General features: G+C 46.9%; 1 protein-coding gene across 2 annotated transcripts in view; it reads left to right on the top strand.

Annotated features, from left to right (window-relative positions):
• The window catches only part of dntt (deoxynucleotidyltransferase, terminal), a 356,682-nt gene that overhangs the window by 95,545 nt on the left and 240,424 nt on the right, over nt 1–20,713 (top strand). For both annotated transcript variants that reach the window (XM_038822282.1, XM_038822281.1), the window contains exons 5-7: nt 675–746; nt 6,177–6,300; nt 19,600–19,732. In XM_038822282.1, the coding sequence (XP_038678210.1) occupies nt 675–746; nt 6,177–6,300; nt 19,600–19,732 (329 nt within the window). The remainder of the gene's footprint in view (nt 1–674; nt 747–6,176; nt 6,301–19,599; nt 19,733–20,713) is intronic.

Genomic DNA, 20,713 nt, shown 5'->3' with positions numbered 1-20,713 from the left:
AAATTATTCTTGACATCACCTTCTACGACATCTTAATTGCAGCTTTGGTAGACACAGAATCTGGATACCTTACCCTGGGTTTATAATAACATTGTTCCAACAAAAATAATACAATCTATATAAACATTTCCTACATTTATCACAAATGCATGAATGGAGTTGACTGGATTTTTACTAAATCTTTCCATGTAAATATGCATTTCTCCCTCCGCACATAAATCGGGAAACATGCATTACATGAAAAACAATGCCGAACATTTCTCGGGGCTTCAATGCTTTAGCTTTGGTGGAGGTTCGGTGGAATAAGAGAGTACCTCACATTTTTGCCGAAGTTACAATGATGAAACATGAAGGCAAGAGTAGGCAGTTCATCTGCCCCAGCTGTTCCATGATTTAATTATATGATGGTCGACCTCCATCTTAACTTCATCTCCCTGTCTGGATTGTGTAATCCAACGAATGGTTTATTTGGAATTTATATGAAGTGTTGCATGACCACAATTACCACCCCTTTCTTTGACAATTTAATCCCAGAAGTATATCCCTCTTTCCAAGCCACCAGCTCGAGTATTTTTCCAAATGGGACAAATTATTAAAATGTGGGCAAAATTTTTATAATTAACAGGGCTTTATAGATGGCTACATATTGTAATCTATTTCATGTTTGCATACAGGAAATTCTGGAAGATGGTGTTTGCTCAAAAGTTGAGAGTTTGTTATGCGATGAGAAGTACAAAGCGAGAAAGGTAAGCAAAGGCAGTAGGTGATTGTACAATCCGGTCCAAAGAGTTTAAGGGTTGTGGATTGGATTGGATTTGATTTCTTATCACATGTATCGAGGTACAGTGAAAAGGAATGTTCTGTCTACAATCCCGACAGATCGTTCCACCCATGAATAAACATAGGACATACCATAGATACACAATGTAAATACATAGACATAGGCATCGGGTGAAGCATACTGAGTGTGGAAACAGCGGGGAAGAAGCTGTTTTTGAACTTGTTTGTGTGTGTTCTCAGACTTTTGTATCTCCTGCCCGATGGAAGATGTTTGAAGAGAAATAACCCAGGCGGGAGGGTTCTTTGCTTGTGCTGGCCCGCTTTCCCAAGGCAGCGGAAGGTGCAAACAGAGTCAATGGATGTGAGGCATGCTGGACTGGGCTGTGGTCACGACTCTATAGTTTCTTCAGGTCTTGGGCAGAGCAGTTGCCAGACCAGGCTGTGGTGCATCTAAAAAAATTGGTAAGAGTCAATGTGGACATGCCGAATTTACTTAGTTCCCTGAGGAAGTATAGGCGCTGTTGTGCTTTCTTGGTAATAACGCCGATGTGGGTGGACCAGGACAGATTTTTGGTGATATGCACACCTAGGAATTTTGAAGCTTCCAGATATCTCCATCTCGGCTTCACTGGTGGATACAGGGTGTGCACAATACTTTGCTTCCTGAAGTCAATGACCAGATCCTTAGTTTTGCTGTCATTGAGGGAGAGATTGTTGTCATTACATCACACCACTAGGCTCTCTATCCTTCTCCTTTACTCTGACTCATCATTGTTCAAGATCTGACCCACGACAGTTGTGTCATCAGCAAACTTGTAGATGGAGTTGGAGCCAAATTTTGACACACAGTCGTGGGCAGAAATACAGTAGTGCAGAAATCCGTAGGGAAATTTTCAACTTTGACAAGTTCATTGCCAGCCTTATGCTGATTTCAATGAAAATGAATAATGGTCAGGAACGTGTAACAGTTGGAGAGCTATAATGATCAGAGTGTGTAACAGGCAGGCTGTATAATGGTCAGAGTGTGCAATAGTCAGATGGTGTAATGATCAGAGTGTCTAACAGATGCAGTGTGTAATGGTCAGATAAAAGCAAATTACTGTGGATGCTGGAATCTGAAACCTTGAACCAGCGCAAACTGGAAGAACAGCACCTCATCTTCTGATTAGGGACATTGCAGCCTTCTAGACTTATCATTGAGTTACAAAGAACAAAGAACAGTACAATACAGGAACAGGCCCTTCGGCCCTCCAATACCAGTCATGAGTTCAACAACTTCAGACTGTGAACACTTTCACCCCATTTTTATTTCTATCAATTTATTTTCATTTGCCCCCACTCCACTTGAGCCAACTGTTCCTAGTTGCCCTTTGACACACTGTTCAACTTTGTTCTGCTATTCACAGATTCTAATCTCTTCATGTGCCACTATCAGCATCCTTCTTAGCCTTAATCACCCCCATTTACAGTCCTTTTGTCTTCTGTCCGTGACATCTTTGTCAGTCTCCACCTATCACTGGCCCCCTATTCAGCCCCCCCGCTCCATGCCTCTCCCCGTTACATTATAGATCTGACCTCATTTCCAGTTCTCTTTAGCTTTGGACAAAGAGTCATCCAGACTTGAAATTTCAGCTCCCTTTTCTCTCCACAGATGCTGTCAGATGTGCTGAGATTGTCATCTTTGTTTTGTGTAACGGTCTAAGCGTGTAACAAACAGCATGTGTAATGGTCAGAGTGTGTAACAGAGAGGGTTTGTAATGGTCAATGTGTATAATGGTCAGAGTGTGTAATGGTCAGTGTGTTACAGTCAGAGAGTATACTGGTCAGAGTGTGTAACAGTCAGAGTGTGTAATGATCAGAGTGTGTAATGATCAGAGTGTGTAATGATCAGAGTGTGTAACGGTCAGAGTGTGTAACGGTCAGAGTGTGTAACAGTCAGAGTGTGTAACAGTAAGAGCGTGTAGGAGTCAGAATGTGTAAAAAATAGGGGGCGAGTTTCTACGTACCTGCCGTATTGGATTTCTAGTGCGGCACACCGTCAGGATTCTTCGTTTCGCCAGCTGGTAAATGGGGTTTCCCATTGTGAGGCAGCCCCACACAATCGGGAAACACCTGGGCTGCCGGCAAAACGGAGAATTCAGCCCATGGTGTCTAATAGTCAGAGTGTGTAACAGCCAGAGAGTACAATGGCCAGTGTGTAACAGTCTGAAAGCGTAATATTCAGAGTTTGTAACAGCCAGGAGGGTGTGTAATGGTCAAAGTATGTAATAGACACGGTGTGTAATAGCACTGTTCTCTGTATGCTTCACTCAATGTCTGTGTCTGTATTTACATTTGTATATTTATCGTATGTCCTACGTTTTTTCATGTATGGAACGATCTGCCTGGTCTGTACACAGGACAATATTTTTCACTGTAACTCGGTACATACGACAGAGTGTGTAAGAGTCAGAAAATTTAATAGTCAGAGTATGGGAAATTCAGATAGTGTAATGTACAATATCCCATTCCACTGGATATAGATGCAGGAGAGACCCATTCCAGAATGCGGTGTTCCTTTCATCTGGACCCTGAAACCTTGGCCCAGGTTCAGGAGAAGCTTACATGCCTCTTGCAGTGTCAACAATTAGTGCCTAACAACAGTGACTGGAATGCCCTTGTTGTGCTCACGCCTGATCCAGACACTGAACCAGACTTCACTAAAGAATGCCAATCTCCTGAACACCAGCCCAACCATAGTGCTTGTGCCGGAACAACTAAACCCACAAGTTACCAAGATGGACAGGAAACAGCTAAGCCTTTTGACCAAAAGAACTGGCACACACTGGGACAGACAGTTTGAGAAACCCAGCATCACCCTGTAGATAGCCCAGAGCTGCTTGACCATTACTCACCCCCAGAGTGCTAACCACCCTGTAATACCCCAGGCCCTTTAGAAGATATGTGATGAGGATTTGGACACACACAGAGTTCTGAAAACAGTGGCCTTGCTTATATCTGATTCCGAACAGAGAAATTCACAACTTTAATCTGAATAGACTTCCCCCTACAGACAAATTTTGAATCTTCCCAGTTTACCTAAACACATGCCTCAGGGACGGACAGTGTCCTTGCAGATGCACTAACCTAGATTTAAACCTAAAACTAAATGCAGCGGGTAATGCAGCATTGCCCCTGCTAGCTGTATGTCTGATCTGACAGTAGGAATGAGTCAATGATTGCTTCTTCACTTTGTGTTTTTCTTTCATAAGGCCACATGAAAAAAAAAGGAAATAATTTACATTTCCCCTGAGGCCAGGAGAATTTGTGAGGACTGTGATGGACTAAGACCTCACACTGTTCGTTTTTATTAAAAAAACTACACATATATTATAATACCCGTACGGGATCTATGGGATGGGAATGCTCATCTCCCCCATGCTTCTTGCAGAGTACGAGCTCCCCCACTAGGGACGGAATATTTTGTTGATCACTGTATGCAAGATCGGTCAATAAGACACCAACCAGAGGAGAACGGAGTAGGGATCTACTGGGCCGTGTACATTTCATTCTTATAAATAAACGTAATTTCTTATTTTACTCGGTGTGGACTCCCCGTGTCCTTATTAAATATATACTCATTACTACTTCTAAGGTTAAAACTGGACCTTGGTTGAACAAAATCCTTAAAATGGTTGAACCTATATCTGTCTGTGATCTGAGAACAGAAGAAATCCTTTTGCAGTTTGGGGAAAACGTGCACCTCACTATCTCTGAGGAGCCACTAATGATCCCTTGTGGACTGCATAGCCCAACGATATATAGCGAGCTATATAAAGGGCCATTTGCATTTGACAACCCAGCAGGAGACTGAGGATCTATAAGATGAAGGCCATTCCAATGTTTCTTTCAACTCATAATGACTGGGATATTTGAAAGTCTGTGTGATTCAGCTGAATTCTAGGTGATGGAGGTAAATCCTTTGTTGAAGACCTTGTGGAGAGTTGGGGGGGGGGGGGGGGGGCTGGTCATGTTACATAGGCTTCTGACTTCTTGATCAGATAATATTGCCTCGCTGAACTGAAGAGCTCTGCCTGATCTTTAACATGAGACTAGAATCCACACACACATAAAGCTCAGCTCAGGTTGGACACCTGGCCCCCATTTACACTGTTTCTGTTGAAAGCTCTGTGCTAGAGCCTACAAGACTGATGCATGCCCATCTCATCTTCTGAAGCCAAAACCACCAGAAAAGTGAATTGTACAGCATTGGTTTTCAACCTGTTGATTTCCAGGAAGGAAGACCTCATTGGACTTTGGTTCTTGACTCTGGAACCCACGTGAACCAATATTTATTTTCTCTGCGGTTTCTGTACTGTAAATTCAATTTTTCTCGACCCCTCTCTTTACTATTTGAGTGTTGATGCAACATTGGAGGAAAAGGAGGCCACATTGTGACCGTCCTCCTGCATTTTGACTATGTGCTAATAAATTAACCCTTTGAATTTATCCTGTCTTGTGTTTTTGTACTGTAAATTCTATTTTTCTCTACCCCCTCTTTACTATTTGAGTGTTGGTGCAACATTGGAGGAAAAGGAGGCCACATTGTGACCGTCCTCCTGCATTTTGACAATGCGCTAATAAATTAACCCTTTGAGTTTATCCTGTCTTGTGTTTGCTGTAGGGCTACAAACAGAAATTTGGATCATGCAAAAAAAAAACAAGGGGTTGGGAAATATACCACTGCTTCTGGAGAGGGAAAAAATTCAAAATAACTTCCTGTTTATGGACGGGTGGCGAGAGATTAAATTATTGCCGTTTAAATTAACCCCTCCCCGTCCATAACATGAGCTTATTTTTTTAAATTTTCGCTCAGAGGATGTAGGCATTTCTGGCTAGGCCAGCATTTATTACCCATCCCTAATTACTGTTGAGAAGGTGGTGGTGAGCTGCCTTCTTTGACCGCTGCAGTCCATGTGCTGTAGGTACACACACATCGCTGGTAGGGAGGAAGTTGCAAGACTTTGCCCCAGCGACAGTGGAGGAACGGCGATACATTTCCAAGTCAGTTGGAGCACGGCTTGGAGAGGATTCATGTCCTTTAAGATGGCAGTGGACTTGGGTTTGGAAGATGCTAGCTGAAGAATCTTGATGAGTTATTGAAGCTGATTAATTTATATGTAAGTCTATAGAAACCTTGGAATTTAGTTTAGAAGGGGGCATTAACAGGATTGTAAGAGCTACTTTTTCAAGTTAGTAAATCCTGTCAGAAAAAATGTTCCAGTTTTATTGTCCCCTATAATAATTTGAATTATTTTGTTTCAAGCAATGTTGAAACAGGAACAATGAATATGTGCCGAAATCAGAACCCACGGCGGAGTATCTGTGTCCTGCTAATGTAATTTCTTTTACTCCAGCTTTTTACCAGTGTCTTTGGTGTGGGATTGAAGACTGCGGATAAATGGTATGGACAAGGGTTTCGGACATTAGAAGAAGTAAAAGCAGCCAAGGATTTGAAATTTACCAAAATGCAGAAGGCAGGTAATGTTTGGAACTGTGCATTGTTCAATTAATCTGTGCAATAATAACATAACGGTCAATGTCTGCACTCTTATAATTCTGTTTACCTTGATTTTCTCATTACATCCATGCTCTGCAAGGATACACATTACATTATAAAGCAAAAGTAAAGTGGTTTGGGATATGCATTCACGTAATTAATCTTTTGGGGCATTGATGTACATTGGGTTGGGCTTTCCTCCATGATCTTGTCCAAAATTGCCACAGCGTCTCCCATCACCTGATCTTATTTTCCCTCCCCCCATCTATGGCCAGGATTATTACTGACCAATCCTTACCTCCTAGTCCATTAAAAGTACAGGTTGGTGGACCTTCAGTTCCAAACCCACTTTTCTGTCATCAACCCTACTGTAGCTCAACAGAATTTCCGAGTGGAAGGATGGGATTAGGCTGGTATAGAGGCAAGAAGACTCCAGATTTATTCTAGTGAGAAAAGAGGGCTCAGTAAAGGCCTCCACTCTTTCCTCTTCTGCCTCAAACTTTCATTTGTGCAGGTTTTGGAATTCTCAGAGGCTTCCAAAAAAAGTTTTGTTTTGTCCTTAGTGTTCTTTGTTCCCTCTTTGGGTAATTCCATGATGTACCCAATGCAGTACTGCCATGATATTCCTCCATTGTATTGCTGGGCTCCCACTCGGTGCTTGAAATCCCGTTTTTAAAATGACCTCCACCTGGGAAACCGGGGTCAGGGTTGAGGTGGTCTCGGGGATGTGAGTGAATCTACCGCCCTACCCCTCCCTCCCACCACCACCCCACCCCCTTCCCCATTGGGACAATCGGCCTAATTGGGAGAATCTGCCTGTTCTGTCTGAATTAATGTGGTGGTAAAATCTTTAAATTGCTGAATTTCTCTCTACATTTGTAGCGTACAAAACGTGTTTGACACATTTTGCTGTGTATGGCAATAGATTAAATGATACAGCTATTGTATTAAATTAGAATAATATCCTTTCCAAACTCAATCATGCACCATTAGTTAAAATGAGAATGTCATTTACTGGGACATTTGGGCTAGATTCTCCGCACCCCGACGCCGAAATCACGTCCGGGCATGGGGGGGCCTCATACAGGCCCCGACAATTATTGGGCGGACATTCCGGGATGGGCGCAGCCGATCGGGGGCAATATTTGGGAGGTCCAACTCCGCGGTCTGAATCCGCCATGGAGTACGGCACGGCCGCTGGAGGCTGCCGCCGTGCGCATGTGAGGCCTCTGACCCGGAAGTGCGGGTATCTGCAGCTAAAGATGCCAGCTTCCCCACGGGTCCCTGCTAGCCCCCTGCAGGGCTTTGAATAGGTTTTATGGCATGAAGGCCACAGTTTTTACAATGGCGTGGGGACATAGCCCCGGAATCGGAGTATCTAGCCCCTTGCTTTTCATCTTGAGTATTCAATATAAGTGAGCAAGAATTTAACTGATTCAAAATCTGTCCTCCTGCATAGAGTTAAAATTGGACCAAGTGAGTCAATATTTGAAGAAAATTGCAGGCTTTCTAAAATTTTGATGAACTCCATTCTTCATATGTCATTCCCAAAGAAAAATAAACTGATGTAAATAACATAAAACAGTAATGATTATAAGCTATTGTAAGCTTCAATGAGAAAATAAGAAATTTACAAATGGATAGGTTGGGTGAGTGGACCAAAATTTGGCAGATGGAGTTTAACTTTGAGAAGTGTGAGGCTATGTATTTTGGTCAGAAAAATGGAAAGGCAACTTATTATCTGAATGGAGAGAAACTTCAGAGTGCTTCGGTGCAGAGGGGTCTGGGTGTCCTCGTACATGAATCGCAGAAAACCAGTTACAGCTGCAGCCAGGTGCAGCAGGTAATGAGGAAGGTAAATGAAATTTTGGTCTTGATAGCTAGAGGAATATTATAAAAGTAGTAGACAGCGCTGACACAGGCTGATCACCCTAGAGTGATCACCTGGCAGGGTGGAATATTATGGTTGGGGGGGATGGGAATGGGCATGGAGCGGGGCGAATGATGGGTGGGGGCGTGAGTAATGTAGGCCAGGTGTGGGATGGGGAATATTGGGAACGGGTGTGGTGGGACGATGGGTGGGAAGCAGGGTGGGAGGGGTGAGATGACGGATGAAACCATATCCTATGAGAAGCAGGCAAAGATGAGGGCCTCCCTGGTCCTCTGGGCATGCCAGACCCTCGCAGCTGCTGCCTGTCCTTTATGTGGCCGCATGGGCTCACGTTGTATTGGGTCTCTGCATCGATCACCAGCCTCCATATTGGTGTCATTAGCCAGGTGTAAGTGGGTACCCCATATTCGCCAAGAGCCAACCAGCCATTCTGGGGTGGTCCTCGAAGGGGCTGAGGATTTCCGACTGCCCCAGGATGTAGTATCATACACACTCCCTGGGAAGTGTGCACATAGGTGCTTGATCCAGAGGTGATGGTTGCACACATTTTGAATATTCAGGGAGTGGAACCTCCCTGAGCCCCGGTGCACGCTATCTACTTTTTAAAACAAAATTCCAATTAAAGAGCATTTTAGTGAGGCCAATCCACCGACCCTGCACATCTTTGGGTTGTGGGAGTGAGACCCACACATACAGGGAAAATATAAAATCTCCACACGGACAGTGACCTGGAGCCGGGACCGACCCCCGATTCTCAGTGCCATGAGGCAGCAGTGCTAACCAGTTCACCACCATGCTGCCTATGCATGCCATCTATTACCCACTGGACCTGGGGCATCCCGGTGATGGTGGAGAATCCTGTTGCTTGGGCATCTTGTTTGCCTTGGTCCAGGTCAAAGTCTATATAGTTAGTGCCTGGGCAAACAACGCATCCGTTACTTCATGGATGCACTTGTGGGTTGTGGCTTGTGAGTTGCCGCACGAGCCCGCGAACAACCCAGCGGTGTAAAAGTTTCAGGCTGTGGTGAACTTGACAGCCACTGGGAGCAGGTATTCTTCTCCTCCACATGGTGCCAAGCCTTCTGCGGCACACGCCCTCCGTCATCTGTTTGAAAGACCAGCGATGCCGGTACACCTTGGGCCCTCTCTTGTTCCTTTCCTGGCCTGATGTGCGGTCGGGTCCAGGGTGTGGGGCGGAGCCCTGCACATGGGCCTTCACCTCGAGCCTCTATAAATGCTTTGCTGTTGTTTTCTCTGGCTTCTGGTCGCCTGGCCTGCCAGCAGCATAGCGAGGGCAGCTTTCGCAGGTCCCAAGATATCATCCATTTCGTGTAATATCTGGAAAGAATTGGAAAGGGTAAGAGACAGACAACCAGTGGTGGCTTCCACCCTGGGACCCTCCAGTACCCATGCTACCCCTTCCCTCACATCTCCTGCCAACCCTCAGGGTGCCATCTAATCTGCCCTGCCTACCCACCCCTGGCCAAAGCGGGGGCCCCTGGGTACCGGACCCTGTACCCCAGACACCTGCTCATAACGTTACCTGAACCAGGCGCTGGTTCCCTACTGTTGCACACACCACCCTCTGGTCGCAGGAGTGTCCCCAGTGCTGTGGCCCAGCCGCTGACTATTCAGATGCTAGCTGTTGCATCTGTGATGTTGAGTCCTCCAGTGTTCAGGCAAAGTGTCTAGACCTCACGCTCTGATTGGGATGCCAAGCAATAACTCCCATCTGCGACATGATACGCCTACACACAGTCTCTCGCACAAGCGCGGCACAGCCATTAAACCGTGCCCTAAGTGTGGTTAGGTAGCAGTGGGGAACTCGCTGACAGAACCAGGGAGAAACTCCCAGCAAAACCCACTTCGAACCGTTTTTGTTCGATCGTGCCTGAGATCAGCCATGGTTGCATTGAATGGCGACGCAGGCTCAAGAGGCTGAATCACCTACTCCTTCTCCTGGTTCTTATGTTAATATATTTGAATAGTTATAATTGCAATGGTAATTGCAATAGCAAAATTCTCAGTATAACAGAAACTCTTACTGGCAGAATCAAAATAAAACCATTGTTAGAAACATTTTCTGAGATATTTTGATGAGCAATGCCCTCTCGAAATATATTTTTCATCCCGTGCGGCCTCTTCATATTCATACCTTTAAATTTAATTCTGGGACAATACCTGTGCAGCACCTTAAGAACAGGCAGATTATGGACGGCATGTGCAATACCTTTGCAGCATAGAGGGAACATTACAGTGAGGTATAGGACTGATGAAAGTTTTCGGCACAGTGGGTAGCACCCCTGCCTCCACGTTCGAGTCTGTGGTAACACCCCCAGGACTTGATGGAGAAGGAAGGTTTGTTCTTGATGCAGCCAAACAGATAGATCATCAATGTGTAAATTCTGCCATCATACACCAATGGCAGGAGGTAAGAGCTGGAGAGATTCCTGGTCAGCCATGTGATGGAAAGAACATTTTAGCCTCGATCATCATTATCTGCAGCTCCAGACTACAACATGAAAATTGTAATAAAAGTGAAAAACTGGTCAAACTTTGAAAGTGTATGTTGCCACAACAACTCGGGATTCCCTTCGTGAACTCTACCGCACCACCAACACGTGATTAATAGTAACTGAAATGTTAGCAGTTCCCTATGCATTTAAAGAAGTGATTACTACAGAGCCATGTCAGACTCAAATGACTGATTCTGCTCATCGATGTTTATTATTTGCACCATTTTTGTTTCAATCGAGAACAGCTGAAATGATTTTGCTTCTGACCAATAGTGGGATTAGTAACAGAGACCTGAGAAATCAAGTTAGACGTTGGTTACAGTCAAGAGACGTGAAACAGACAATGCAGGGTGTAATGTTATAACCAGAGTCACATGGCCCCCCTATAGGAAGTGATATATTTTTGTTTATGTACTAGAAATTCAAGGGATAGAGGAAGAGATAGGGATAGAACTGGCCTTTATTATCACAATAAAGTCAAACAGCTTAATGACTAAATGGTTGTTTTGGGCAAAGAGGCTCCATCCAATAACTGGTGGATACAGCCTGCAATTAAGAAATTGCCTGAAATCAAAGGGATCATACAGGGCACAAGAGCTGGGGCAATGGGTATGGGTAGAACCCTATTGATTTAAATCCAGAGGCAAGTGAAACAGTTGATATACACTGAAACAAGGTCTAATATGTAGTGAGCGCTGGTTTAGCTTAGTTGGCTGGACTGCTAGTTTGTAATGTAGAGCAAGGCTAGCTGTGGGGGTTCAATTCCTGCATTGGCTGGCTTAGGTTTATCCAGGAAGGCCCTTCTCAACCTTGCCCCCCACCTGAGGTGTGGTGATCCTCAAGTTAAATTGCCACCAGTCAGCTCTCCCCCTTAAAGAGCAAAGCTACCTATGGAAATTGGTGGCCTGATCCATCCCCTCAGTCCACCCGAGTGCCAGCTAACGACCCAAAGCATAATCTGCCTGACCTGGCCTGAACCTTACTATTTGTTCAGGTTTGGTTCATCTTAATGCCCTTACCTATCCCAGGAGCAACCCTTATCCTTGGAAGAGGCTCCTGTCTGGAAATAGTGTAAAAATAAATCAACTGCTGTTACTGTTCAGAAGCTTTCAGCAACAGCAATAGCTGTGAGCTTCCAGGTATTCGGATTGGCATCCAGAAACAGCAATATTCCTGCACCCATAGAATATGTGGCTTTTACTTTTCCTTGTTGTCTGGGGCCTTTCCTGTCACCAGGAAATGGTAAAACAGAAGGTGCATCAATGTAGCTCCATGCCTTGTGCCTGGGAAATATATGGCAGAACCTGGTTTTATGTCCAAGTTACCATAATTCACAACCTCAGAGGTACAGTGCATGGTTGTAGTTAGATTTTGCGTATCACCCTGATGATTGGTGGGCTGTGAGGGTCACTTGGAGGTCCAGACAGGATTCAAGGACTGTACCCTACCCCAAATTTATCTCCTTTTTATTTTTAAATGGTGCTATGTGGGAGTGGAATCTTCCTTTTCTTTCAGGGGTAGGAACAGGAACCCTGCATTCCTCTGTATGATCGCCTAGCCTTCCTGACCTCGTAATTACCTGAACTGTGCTCTCAGTGGCCTATGTACAAATTTAATGGAGCTTAAAGTAAGTTTACCTCAATGTCTGCTGGGATCAGCTGTGAAGGTTCCAATCTGAGTGATCATAGTATAATTATTGGGATAAAAGCTAATTACTGTGGATGTTGGAGTTTGAAACCAAAACAGAAAATGCTGGGCAATCTCAGCAGGTTTGACAGCATCTGTGGAGAGAGTGTGGAGCTAACCTTTCGAGTCTGGATAACTCGTTGTCAGGACTGGGGAGAACTAGAAATAGGGTCACATTTATACTGTTGTGGGTGTGGGGGGGAGCGTGGAATGTTGTGACTGGATTGGGAGTGGACCAGGGTATCCCAGAGAGAATGGTCCCTGTTAAATTCTAACTGGGGCAATGAGGGGAAAATGTGTTTGGTGGTGGCATCGTGCTGGAGTTGGCAGAACTGGGGGAGGATTATTCTTTGAATTGCGGAGGCCGTTGGGGTGAAAACTGAGGACAAGGGGGATCCTATCCTGCTTTGGGAGGGATGGGAAGGGGTGAGAGCAGAGATGTGAGTGAGGGGTTGGACACGGTTGAGAGCCCTGCCGACCTCAGTGGGTGGGAAACCACGAGAAAAGAAGAATGAAGACGTCAGCAACACCGTTTTGGAAAGTGGCATAATCGGAAGCGAAGGCCAAGGACCTGGGGCAATGGGATGGAGTCCTTACAGGATGTGGGGTGTGAAGAGCTGCAGTTGAGGTAGCGGTGGGAGTCAGTGGGTTTATAATCTATACTAGTGTACAGCCTATCCCCAGAAATTGAAATAGAAAGGTCAAGGAAGGGGAGGGAAATGTCGGAGATGGATCATATGAATGTGATAAGAGCAAAATTAATTCATTTTTCTAGGTCCAGATGGGAACATGAAGCGGCATCGATAAAGTCATCGATGTACCGATAAAATAGTTGTGGGATGGGGCCAGAGTAGGACTGGAACAAGGAATGTTCCACATGCCCCATAAAGAGACAGGAAATTATTGGGCTCACTGGTTTATGGATTTTTAGAGCCTAGGATTCCAGTAGACATCAAAATTATTACTAGTAGATGTGTTTATTGAGATGGACTAATACCACCCTTTAACATAAGAGCCAGAGGTCAAGCTTTGCTGTAAAGTAAAAAGCATTTTTAGTCTTTTGCCTTTGTTATCTGGGAAGAATAGGATGGCACATGAAACAACACTGCCTAACACATGCAGTCTAGATTATACTTGCTGTATACAATTAGGCAGTGATGTTTGGAAGAAGCACTGTAACTCCTGATGCATATTGACCAGGCACCAAGAACAGTTACACATGCAGGCTCAACTTGCACTGCGTCTACTGGCACATGCATAGTTCCACTCACTGTTGAAACCATTGGTGTGCCTCCATCAGCCAGTGCCAGTACTGGTTTGTGCCTGTGCATTTGCTAACGTCCTTTGCTCAGCTATGCTCCCTGATGCGACCTTTCGCCACTAGTCTCTTCCTTCATTGCTCTGAATCCTCACTGGTCATCCTTGAATCCTTGCAGTGTAGTGCTCCTGTTATGAACTGCAGTCTATTTGGCAGCAGTAACGATCTTGTGGTGAATGTGATTCACACTATATACAGTTGTCAATATCACTCCATGTATATATGTTCATTATCTACCCATTGTAAGTGCAGTTGCACTCTCCGACCACCAGGGGGAGTCGCTCTGGGAGTACGCGAGAGTTTGTACTGGGCTCCTCCCTTGGCTCCGCCCAGGACTCCTCCCCCTGGGACCGATGTATAAAGATCAGTGCCTTAGAGCCAGCCTGCCATTTCACCTGAAGTTCAACGACGAATAGGCTGGCTCTCTTGTAAGTGTATTAAAGCCTCAGTTCAGATCCAACTACATGTGTTCGCTGAATTGATGGTTCCATCAATTTAATACACTTAAGAAGCTGCCGAAGTAAAGCATGGAATCTGCACTAAAACCAGGACATCTAGAACTCGATCCGCAGGATGCAGAGGCGAAATAAACCTTCTGCCACTGGCTGAAATGTTTTAAGGCATATCTGGCCGAAATCAGCACCGCTGAAACTACGGAGGAACAAAAGCTCAGCCTACTGCACGCGAGGGTAAGCCACCGAATTTCTACACAATTAAATTCAGCCGGTTCCTACACCGCTGTGCTGGCGATTTTGGACAAAATGTATATTAGGCCCATGAACGAGGTCTTTGCCCGCCATGTGCTCACAACTCACCGACAACGGCCTACTGAAACTTTAGCTGAATTTGCACGCGAGTTGAACAATCTCTCAAATGACTGCAATTACCAGGCCGTAACCGCGGCCGAAAATAGGGAGCTTGCTATGCGGGATGTTTTTGTAGCAGGCCTTCGATCTAGCTATGTACGCCAGAGACTATTAGAAAATGGGGCCCAGGGCTTAGAGACTACCGTAGAGGCTGCTATCACGATGGAAGTTTCCTTCCGCAGCCTCAACTCGCTTCCCGCGGACCCCGCTAACCCCGCATGGGCCCCCGACCTGAGGACTCCCAAGCCTGTGCCGCAAGGCCCCCCAGCTATCGTGCTGCCACAGCCGGTCCTACTGTCCCAGTCAACTACTCAAACTATCCAGCTGCTCCAGCTAATTACTCAGATCCCCCAGCCTCAGCTCCCCAAACCAGTTATTCAACTGCTCCAGCCTGCCACTTCTGTGGACAAAGCCAGCACCTGCGGCAGCACTGCTCAGCCCGATCCGCGACCTGCAGCAGCTGCGGGAAGAAAAGCCACTATGCTAAAGTGTGCCTCGGCAGAAGGGCCCCAGCCCTCAACACCCCAACAGTCCAAAAACATCGCCCTCAGCACCAGCAGGCCCGCGGGGCTAGAAACGCTGCGGCTTATGCTCAGGCTCCGCCCCCTCCCGCCACGTGCGATCTATGGGGCCGCCATCTTGGCTAACCTCCACCATCCGGCCGCCCACGTGCGATTCATGGGGGCCGCCATCTTGGACGCCATCTTCATCACCACTCTCCATGTGCGATCCACGGGCCCTAGCTGCATCCCCAGACTCAAACAGCTCATCGGAGTAGTACGACCTCCCCGGGCAGTCACCACATGGCCCGCAACTCAGCGCAGTGTTCCTGCATCAAGCTCGCCAGAACGCAGCGGCATCTACTCGACAGGACGCCCGATCGGAAGAATTGGACTCAACAAGGCCCGCAACTCAACACGGTCACCCTCGACCAATCTCGCCCCAAGCATCTGAGAAATTCGATGACGGAGGTCCAGATCAACGGGTACAACACGTCATGCCTCTTCGACTCCGGGAGCACAGAGAGCTTCATACACCCAGAGCTGGTAAGACGCTGTTCCCTCCCTATTTATCCCGTCAACCAAACTATCGCCCTCGCTTCGGGCTCTCGTTCCATCCAAATCCACGCACTACAGCAACGCTAACGATTCGAGGCGCTAGCTATTCCAAATTTAAACTGTATGTCTTGCCCGACCTCTGCGCGCCACTCCTCTTAGGCTTGGATTTCCAATGTAATCTCAAGAGTTCTCAACTTCGGCGGGTCCTTGCCCCCACTCACTATCTGCAGCCTAGCCACGCTGCGCATCGCCCCCCCTCCTCTCTTCGCCAACCTCACCCCGGATTGCAAACCGGTAGCCACCCACAGCAGGCGGGTCAGCCTGCAGGATAGGGTATTTATCAGAACGGAGGTCCGAAGGCTGCTCAGTGAGGGGATCATAGAGGCCAGTAACAGTCCCTGGAGAGCTCAGGTTGTGGTCGTCAAGACCGGGGAAAAATTCCGCATGGTCGTCGATTATAGCCAGACCATCAATCGCTTTACGCTCCTAGACGCGTATCCCTTCCCCAGAATCGCAGACATGGTAAACCAGATCGCCCAATATCGGGTATTTTCCACGGTGGATCTGAAGTCTGCATACCACCAGCTCCCAATCCGCCCGGAGGACCGCCACTACACGGCGTTCGAGGCCGATGGCCGCCTCTTCCATTTCCTCCGGATTCCCTTCGGCGTCACTAACGGGGTTTCGGTGTTCCAAAGAGCAATGGACCGAATGGTAGACCAGTATGGGCTGCGGGCCACGTTTCCATATCTGGATAATGTTACCATCTGCGGCCATGACCAACAGGACCACGACGCCAACCTCCACCGTTTTCTCCAGACGGACCAAAAATGAAACCTTACATATAACAAGGAGAAATGCGTATTCTGCACAAGCAGACTAACCATCCTCAGCTACATCGTGGAGAACGGAGTCTTGGGCCCAGACCCGTATCGCATGCCCCCTCTTAGAACTCCCCCTCCCCCATGACCGCAAGGCCCTCAAACGGTGCTTGGCGCTCTTTTCGTACTACGCCCAGTGGGTCCCCCAATATGCGGACAAAGCCCGCCCACTCTTCAAGGCCACACTATTTCCCCTGTCTGCTGAGGTGCGCCAAGCCTTCAGCTGCATCAGGGACGACATCGCCAAAGCAGCCATGCAGGCGGTGGATGAATCCACTCCCTTTCAGGTTGACAGCGACATCTCAGAGGTAGTGCTAGCAGCCACTTTAAACCAAGCAGGGCGGCCCGTTGCATTTTTCTCCCGTATCCTATCCGCTTCAGAACTCAGACACTCCTCAGTCGAGAAGGAAGCACAAGCCATCGTGGAGGCTGTCCGACACTGGAGGCACTACCTCGCAGGTAGGAGGTTCACCCTCATTACTGACCAACGGTCGGTCGCCTTCATGTTCGACAACTCGCAAAGGGGCAAAATTAAAAATGACAAAATTCTTCGGTGGAGGATTGAACTCTCCACCTACAATTACGATATCAAATATCGACCGGGGAAGCTCAACGAGCCCTCGGATGCCCTATCCCGTGGGAAATGCGCCAGCGCGCAAATCAGCCGCCTAAAAGCCCTCCACGATGACCTCTGCCACCCAGGGGTCACCCGGCTCGCCCACTACATCAGAGCCCGAAACCTGCCTTTCTCCAACGAGGAGGTAAAAGCGGTCATCCGGGACTGCCCGATCTGTGCGGAGTGCAAACCGCACTTCTGTAGACCAGATAGGGCCCACCTGGTCAAGGCTTCTAGGCCCTTTGAACGCCTTGCGATCGATTTCAAAGGGCCACTCTACTAACAAAAACATTTACTTCCTTAACATTATTGACGAGTTCTCCCGATTCCTCTTCGCCATCCCATGCCCCGATATGACCTCCCACACAGTCATTAGGACCCTGCATAGTGTCTTCACCCTGTTCGGTTTCCCCAGCTACGTGCACAGCGACCGGGGTGCGTCCTTTATGAGTGACGAGCTGCGTCAGTACCTGCTCGACAAGGGCATCGCCTCGAGCAGGACTACCAGTTACAACCCCAGGTGGAACGGACAGGTGGAGAGGGAGAACGCGACGGTCTGGAAGACCGTCCTACTGACCCTCAGGTCCAGGAAGCTCCAAGTTTCCCAATGGCAGGAAATCCTCCCTGACGCGCTCCACGCAATTAGATCCCCCCTGTGTACAGCTACCAACCAAACCCCCCATGAGCGGCTCTTCATTTTTTCCAGGGGCACTACCACAGGGGTCTCACTTCCGGCGTGGCTGAGGACGCCAGGCCCGGTTCTCCTAAGGAAACACGTTAGGGCGCACAAGACCGACCCCATTGTTGAAAAGGTGCGCCTGCTTCATTCTAACCCACAGTGCGCATTTGTTGAGTTCCCGGATGGTCGCCAGGACACAGTATCCCTCCGGGACCTGGCACCCGCTGGAACCAGCCCCCCATCCACCCCCACCGAGGAACTCCTTTCCCCGTTCCCTATGCGGCTGCCCCCTTGCGCCCCCGATTCTGCGAGCTAACCCCACCAGTCCCGAGCGCCAGCACCAGCCCGCCCCCCGCGCCCCCAGTCTCCATTCGACCAAGAGGTGTATGAGGCTCGGACAAGACTCGCCCCAGAGCCGGCAACCGTACCTCAGACCTCGACCCCCGCCCGGCCACCGCAAGAGGCTGCAACCCTGGTGCTCCGCAGATCAAAACGGACAATTCGTCCACCGGACAGACTGACTCTTTGAGCCATCACCCCCGCCGGACTTGATTTTTTTAACAGGGGGTGAATGCGGTGAATGTGATTCACACTATATACAGTTGCCAATATCACTCCATGTATTTATGTTCGTTATCTACCCATTGTAAGTACAGTTGCACTATCCGACCACCAGGGGGAGTCGCTCTGGGAGTACGCGAGAGTTTGTACTGAGCTCCTCCTTTGGCTCCGCCCAGGACTCCTCCCCTGGGACCGATGTATAAAGATCAGTGCCTTAGAGCCAGCCTGCCATTTCACCTGAAGTTCAACGACGAATAGGCTGGCTCCATTGTAAGTGTATTAAAGCCTCTGTTCAGATCCAACTACACGTGTTCGCTGAATTGATGGTTCCATCAGATCTATTATTTTAGGCTACCAAAATAACACATCTGGCTAAACGCATGGCAATCTCAAATTCTTCCACACCACAATCAGCTTTTGCTAAATTCTAGCAGAGGAAATTGTAGCGTAAGCACATGTAAGAACATGTTTGCCTTCTGGGAAACAAAATACAGCAAAGTGTAACCTGGGAAACAGAGTTTACTGGCTGACATTTAGGATGCTTTTACTGGGACTAACGTGACATCCCAATCCCGAGACAAATCCACAAATCTGCTTCAACCTTTCTCCAGATCTGCTTCATTTTCATAATCAGAGTTCTGCAGTCCTGGCTTTGATGTCACAGACACAAATACATGTGCGAAAGTGCGCCCTCTGCAGTTGCGACGTCACCATACTCAACCAGGACGAAATTGGTCAAAACTAAACCCTTATGTTTCTTTGAAAGTAGTCCATTATAGTATGTTATTTAAATTCATTTTTACGGTTTGTGGGCTTTGCTGGCTAGGCCAGCATTTGTTGCCCTTCCCCAATTGTCCTTGAGAAGATGAATGAATCTATTACTGGCATGAACACGATCTCTTCCAAGGCTGACTGACAATGATTTTAACACATGTCTGGACATTAATTTCTAGGTTTGCAGATAAAACCAGGAATTTTTAGGGATCTTTGTCCATTTATAAATCAATACTTTCAAACTTAAGTGGCAGGTCTGCTTCACTGGGCATTTGCATGAATGCATCTTCTCTGTTGTGATCTATAAAAAAAATAGCTATTCCAGGTGTAAAATGAAAGGGCCGACATTTTCAACTTCCAACTTTATCCAGCTGGTTTAACTCTTAGGATGCAGCCACACATCAAAGTGCTTAATGAAACTTTCCTCTCCTTAGGCTTTTTGTATTATGAAGACATCAACAGTGCTGTAACGAGACCAGAGGCAGATGCTGTCGGTCAAATTATAGAAAATATTGTCCAAGAATGCACACCTGACGCCAGTGTGACTTTAACTGGGGGCTTTAAAAGGTGAGTAAAACCTATTTAATTTTTATATGATTCTTTCATAAATATTGTTTCCAGCTTTGGAGAATGACCAGGGCGAAAAAGAAGCACGGCAGCTGAAATAGTGTAAAGTTACCTGAACAATTTGAGGCTGGTGGTCCAGTACTTGTTAGTTTGCGAATGGCAACTTTCGTGATAGTGTGTGCATGCCATTGTAATGTAAAGGTGCTCGGCAAAGCAAGGGTTAACACGGGACTAGAGAATAGCACCACCCACGATATGATGTATAGAGTCATGTGGTTATAGACTTAGCGAGTATTCTCTGGAAGCAGCCAACCTGCGCGGTAATGACATCATGCAAGACTTTAACCTGGCATCTGTAAATCGTTAAAGACTTACAATAAAAGGTTCATGTTTAAATAAACAAATCTCAAGTTCCTCATCACTGATACACCACCTTGGCAACGAGACACAGTGGGTACAATATCATTGGCAGGAATTAGGAGATCAGGGCTATCATCATAGTACAAAATAATGACAATAAGCGATTTTCATTTCATTTCATTTTTCATATGGGTGGCAGCAGACCAACACATATGACAACATGGTTGGCAGTGTTAGGATTCATTGTACAAAATGGTGGTCAGCAGTGACATACAGGGTTGCATTTTAAACAATTAACCTAGAGTATGATCTCAAGGCAGCTGAAGTGGACTAAGAAGTGTGCCTAAGAAGAAAAATTAAAGACAACGTTGAAGAAGCTTCGCTACAAGACTTAGATGTTGAGGAATCCACCAGAGGGAGTGTAAAGTGGTCAGATCATGAAGATGGGTGAGCACAACTACAAAAATTGAAAGGCCCTGAGTGATGCTGAGTTAAGACATTTAATTAGATCACAGGACGGCGAGCAAAACTACAAAAGCTGCCAGACACTGAGTGACACAGTGTGAAGAACACTGGATAGTTCACGAGACGGTGAGCAGGAAGAATGAAAACAGAAGCTGT

The sequence above is a fragment of the Scyliorhinus canicula genome, chromosome 16 (genome assembly GCF_902713615.1).
Source record: "Scyliorhinus canicula chromosome 16, sScyCan1.1, whole genome shotgun sequence".
In the NCBI taxonomy this organism is placed as follows: Eukaryota; Metazoa; Chordata; class Chondrichthyes; order Carcharhiniformes; family Scyliorhinidae; genus Scyliorhinus; species Scyliorhinus canicula.
This window is presented reverse-complemented; position numbering and strand designations above follow the sequence as displayed.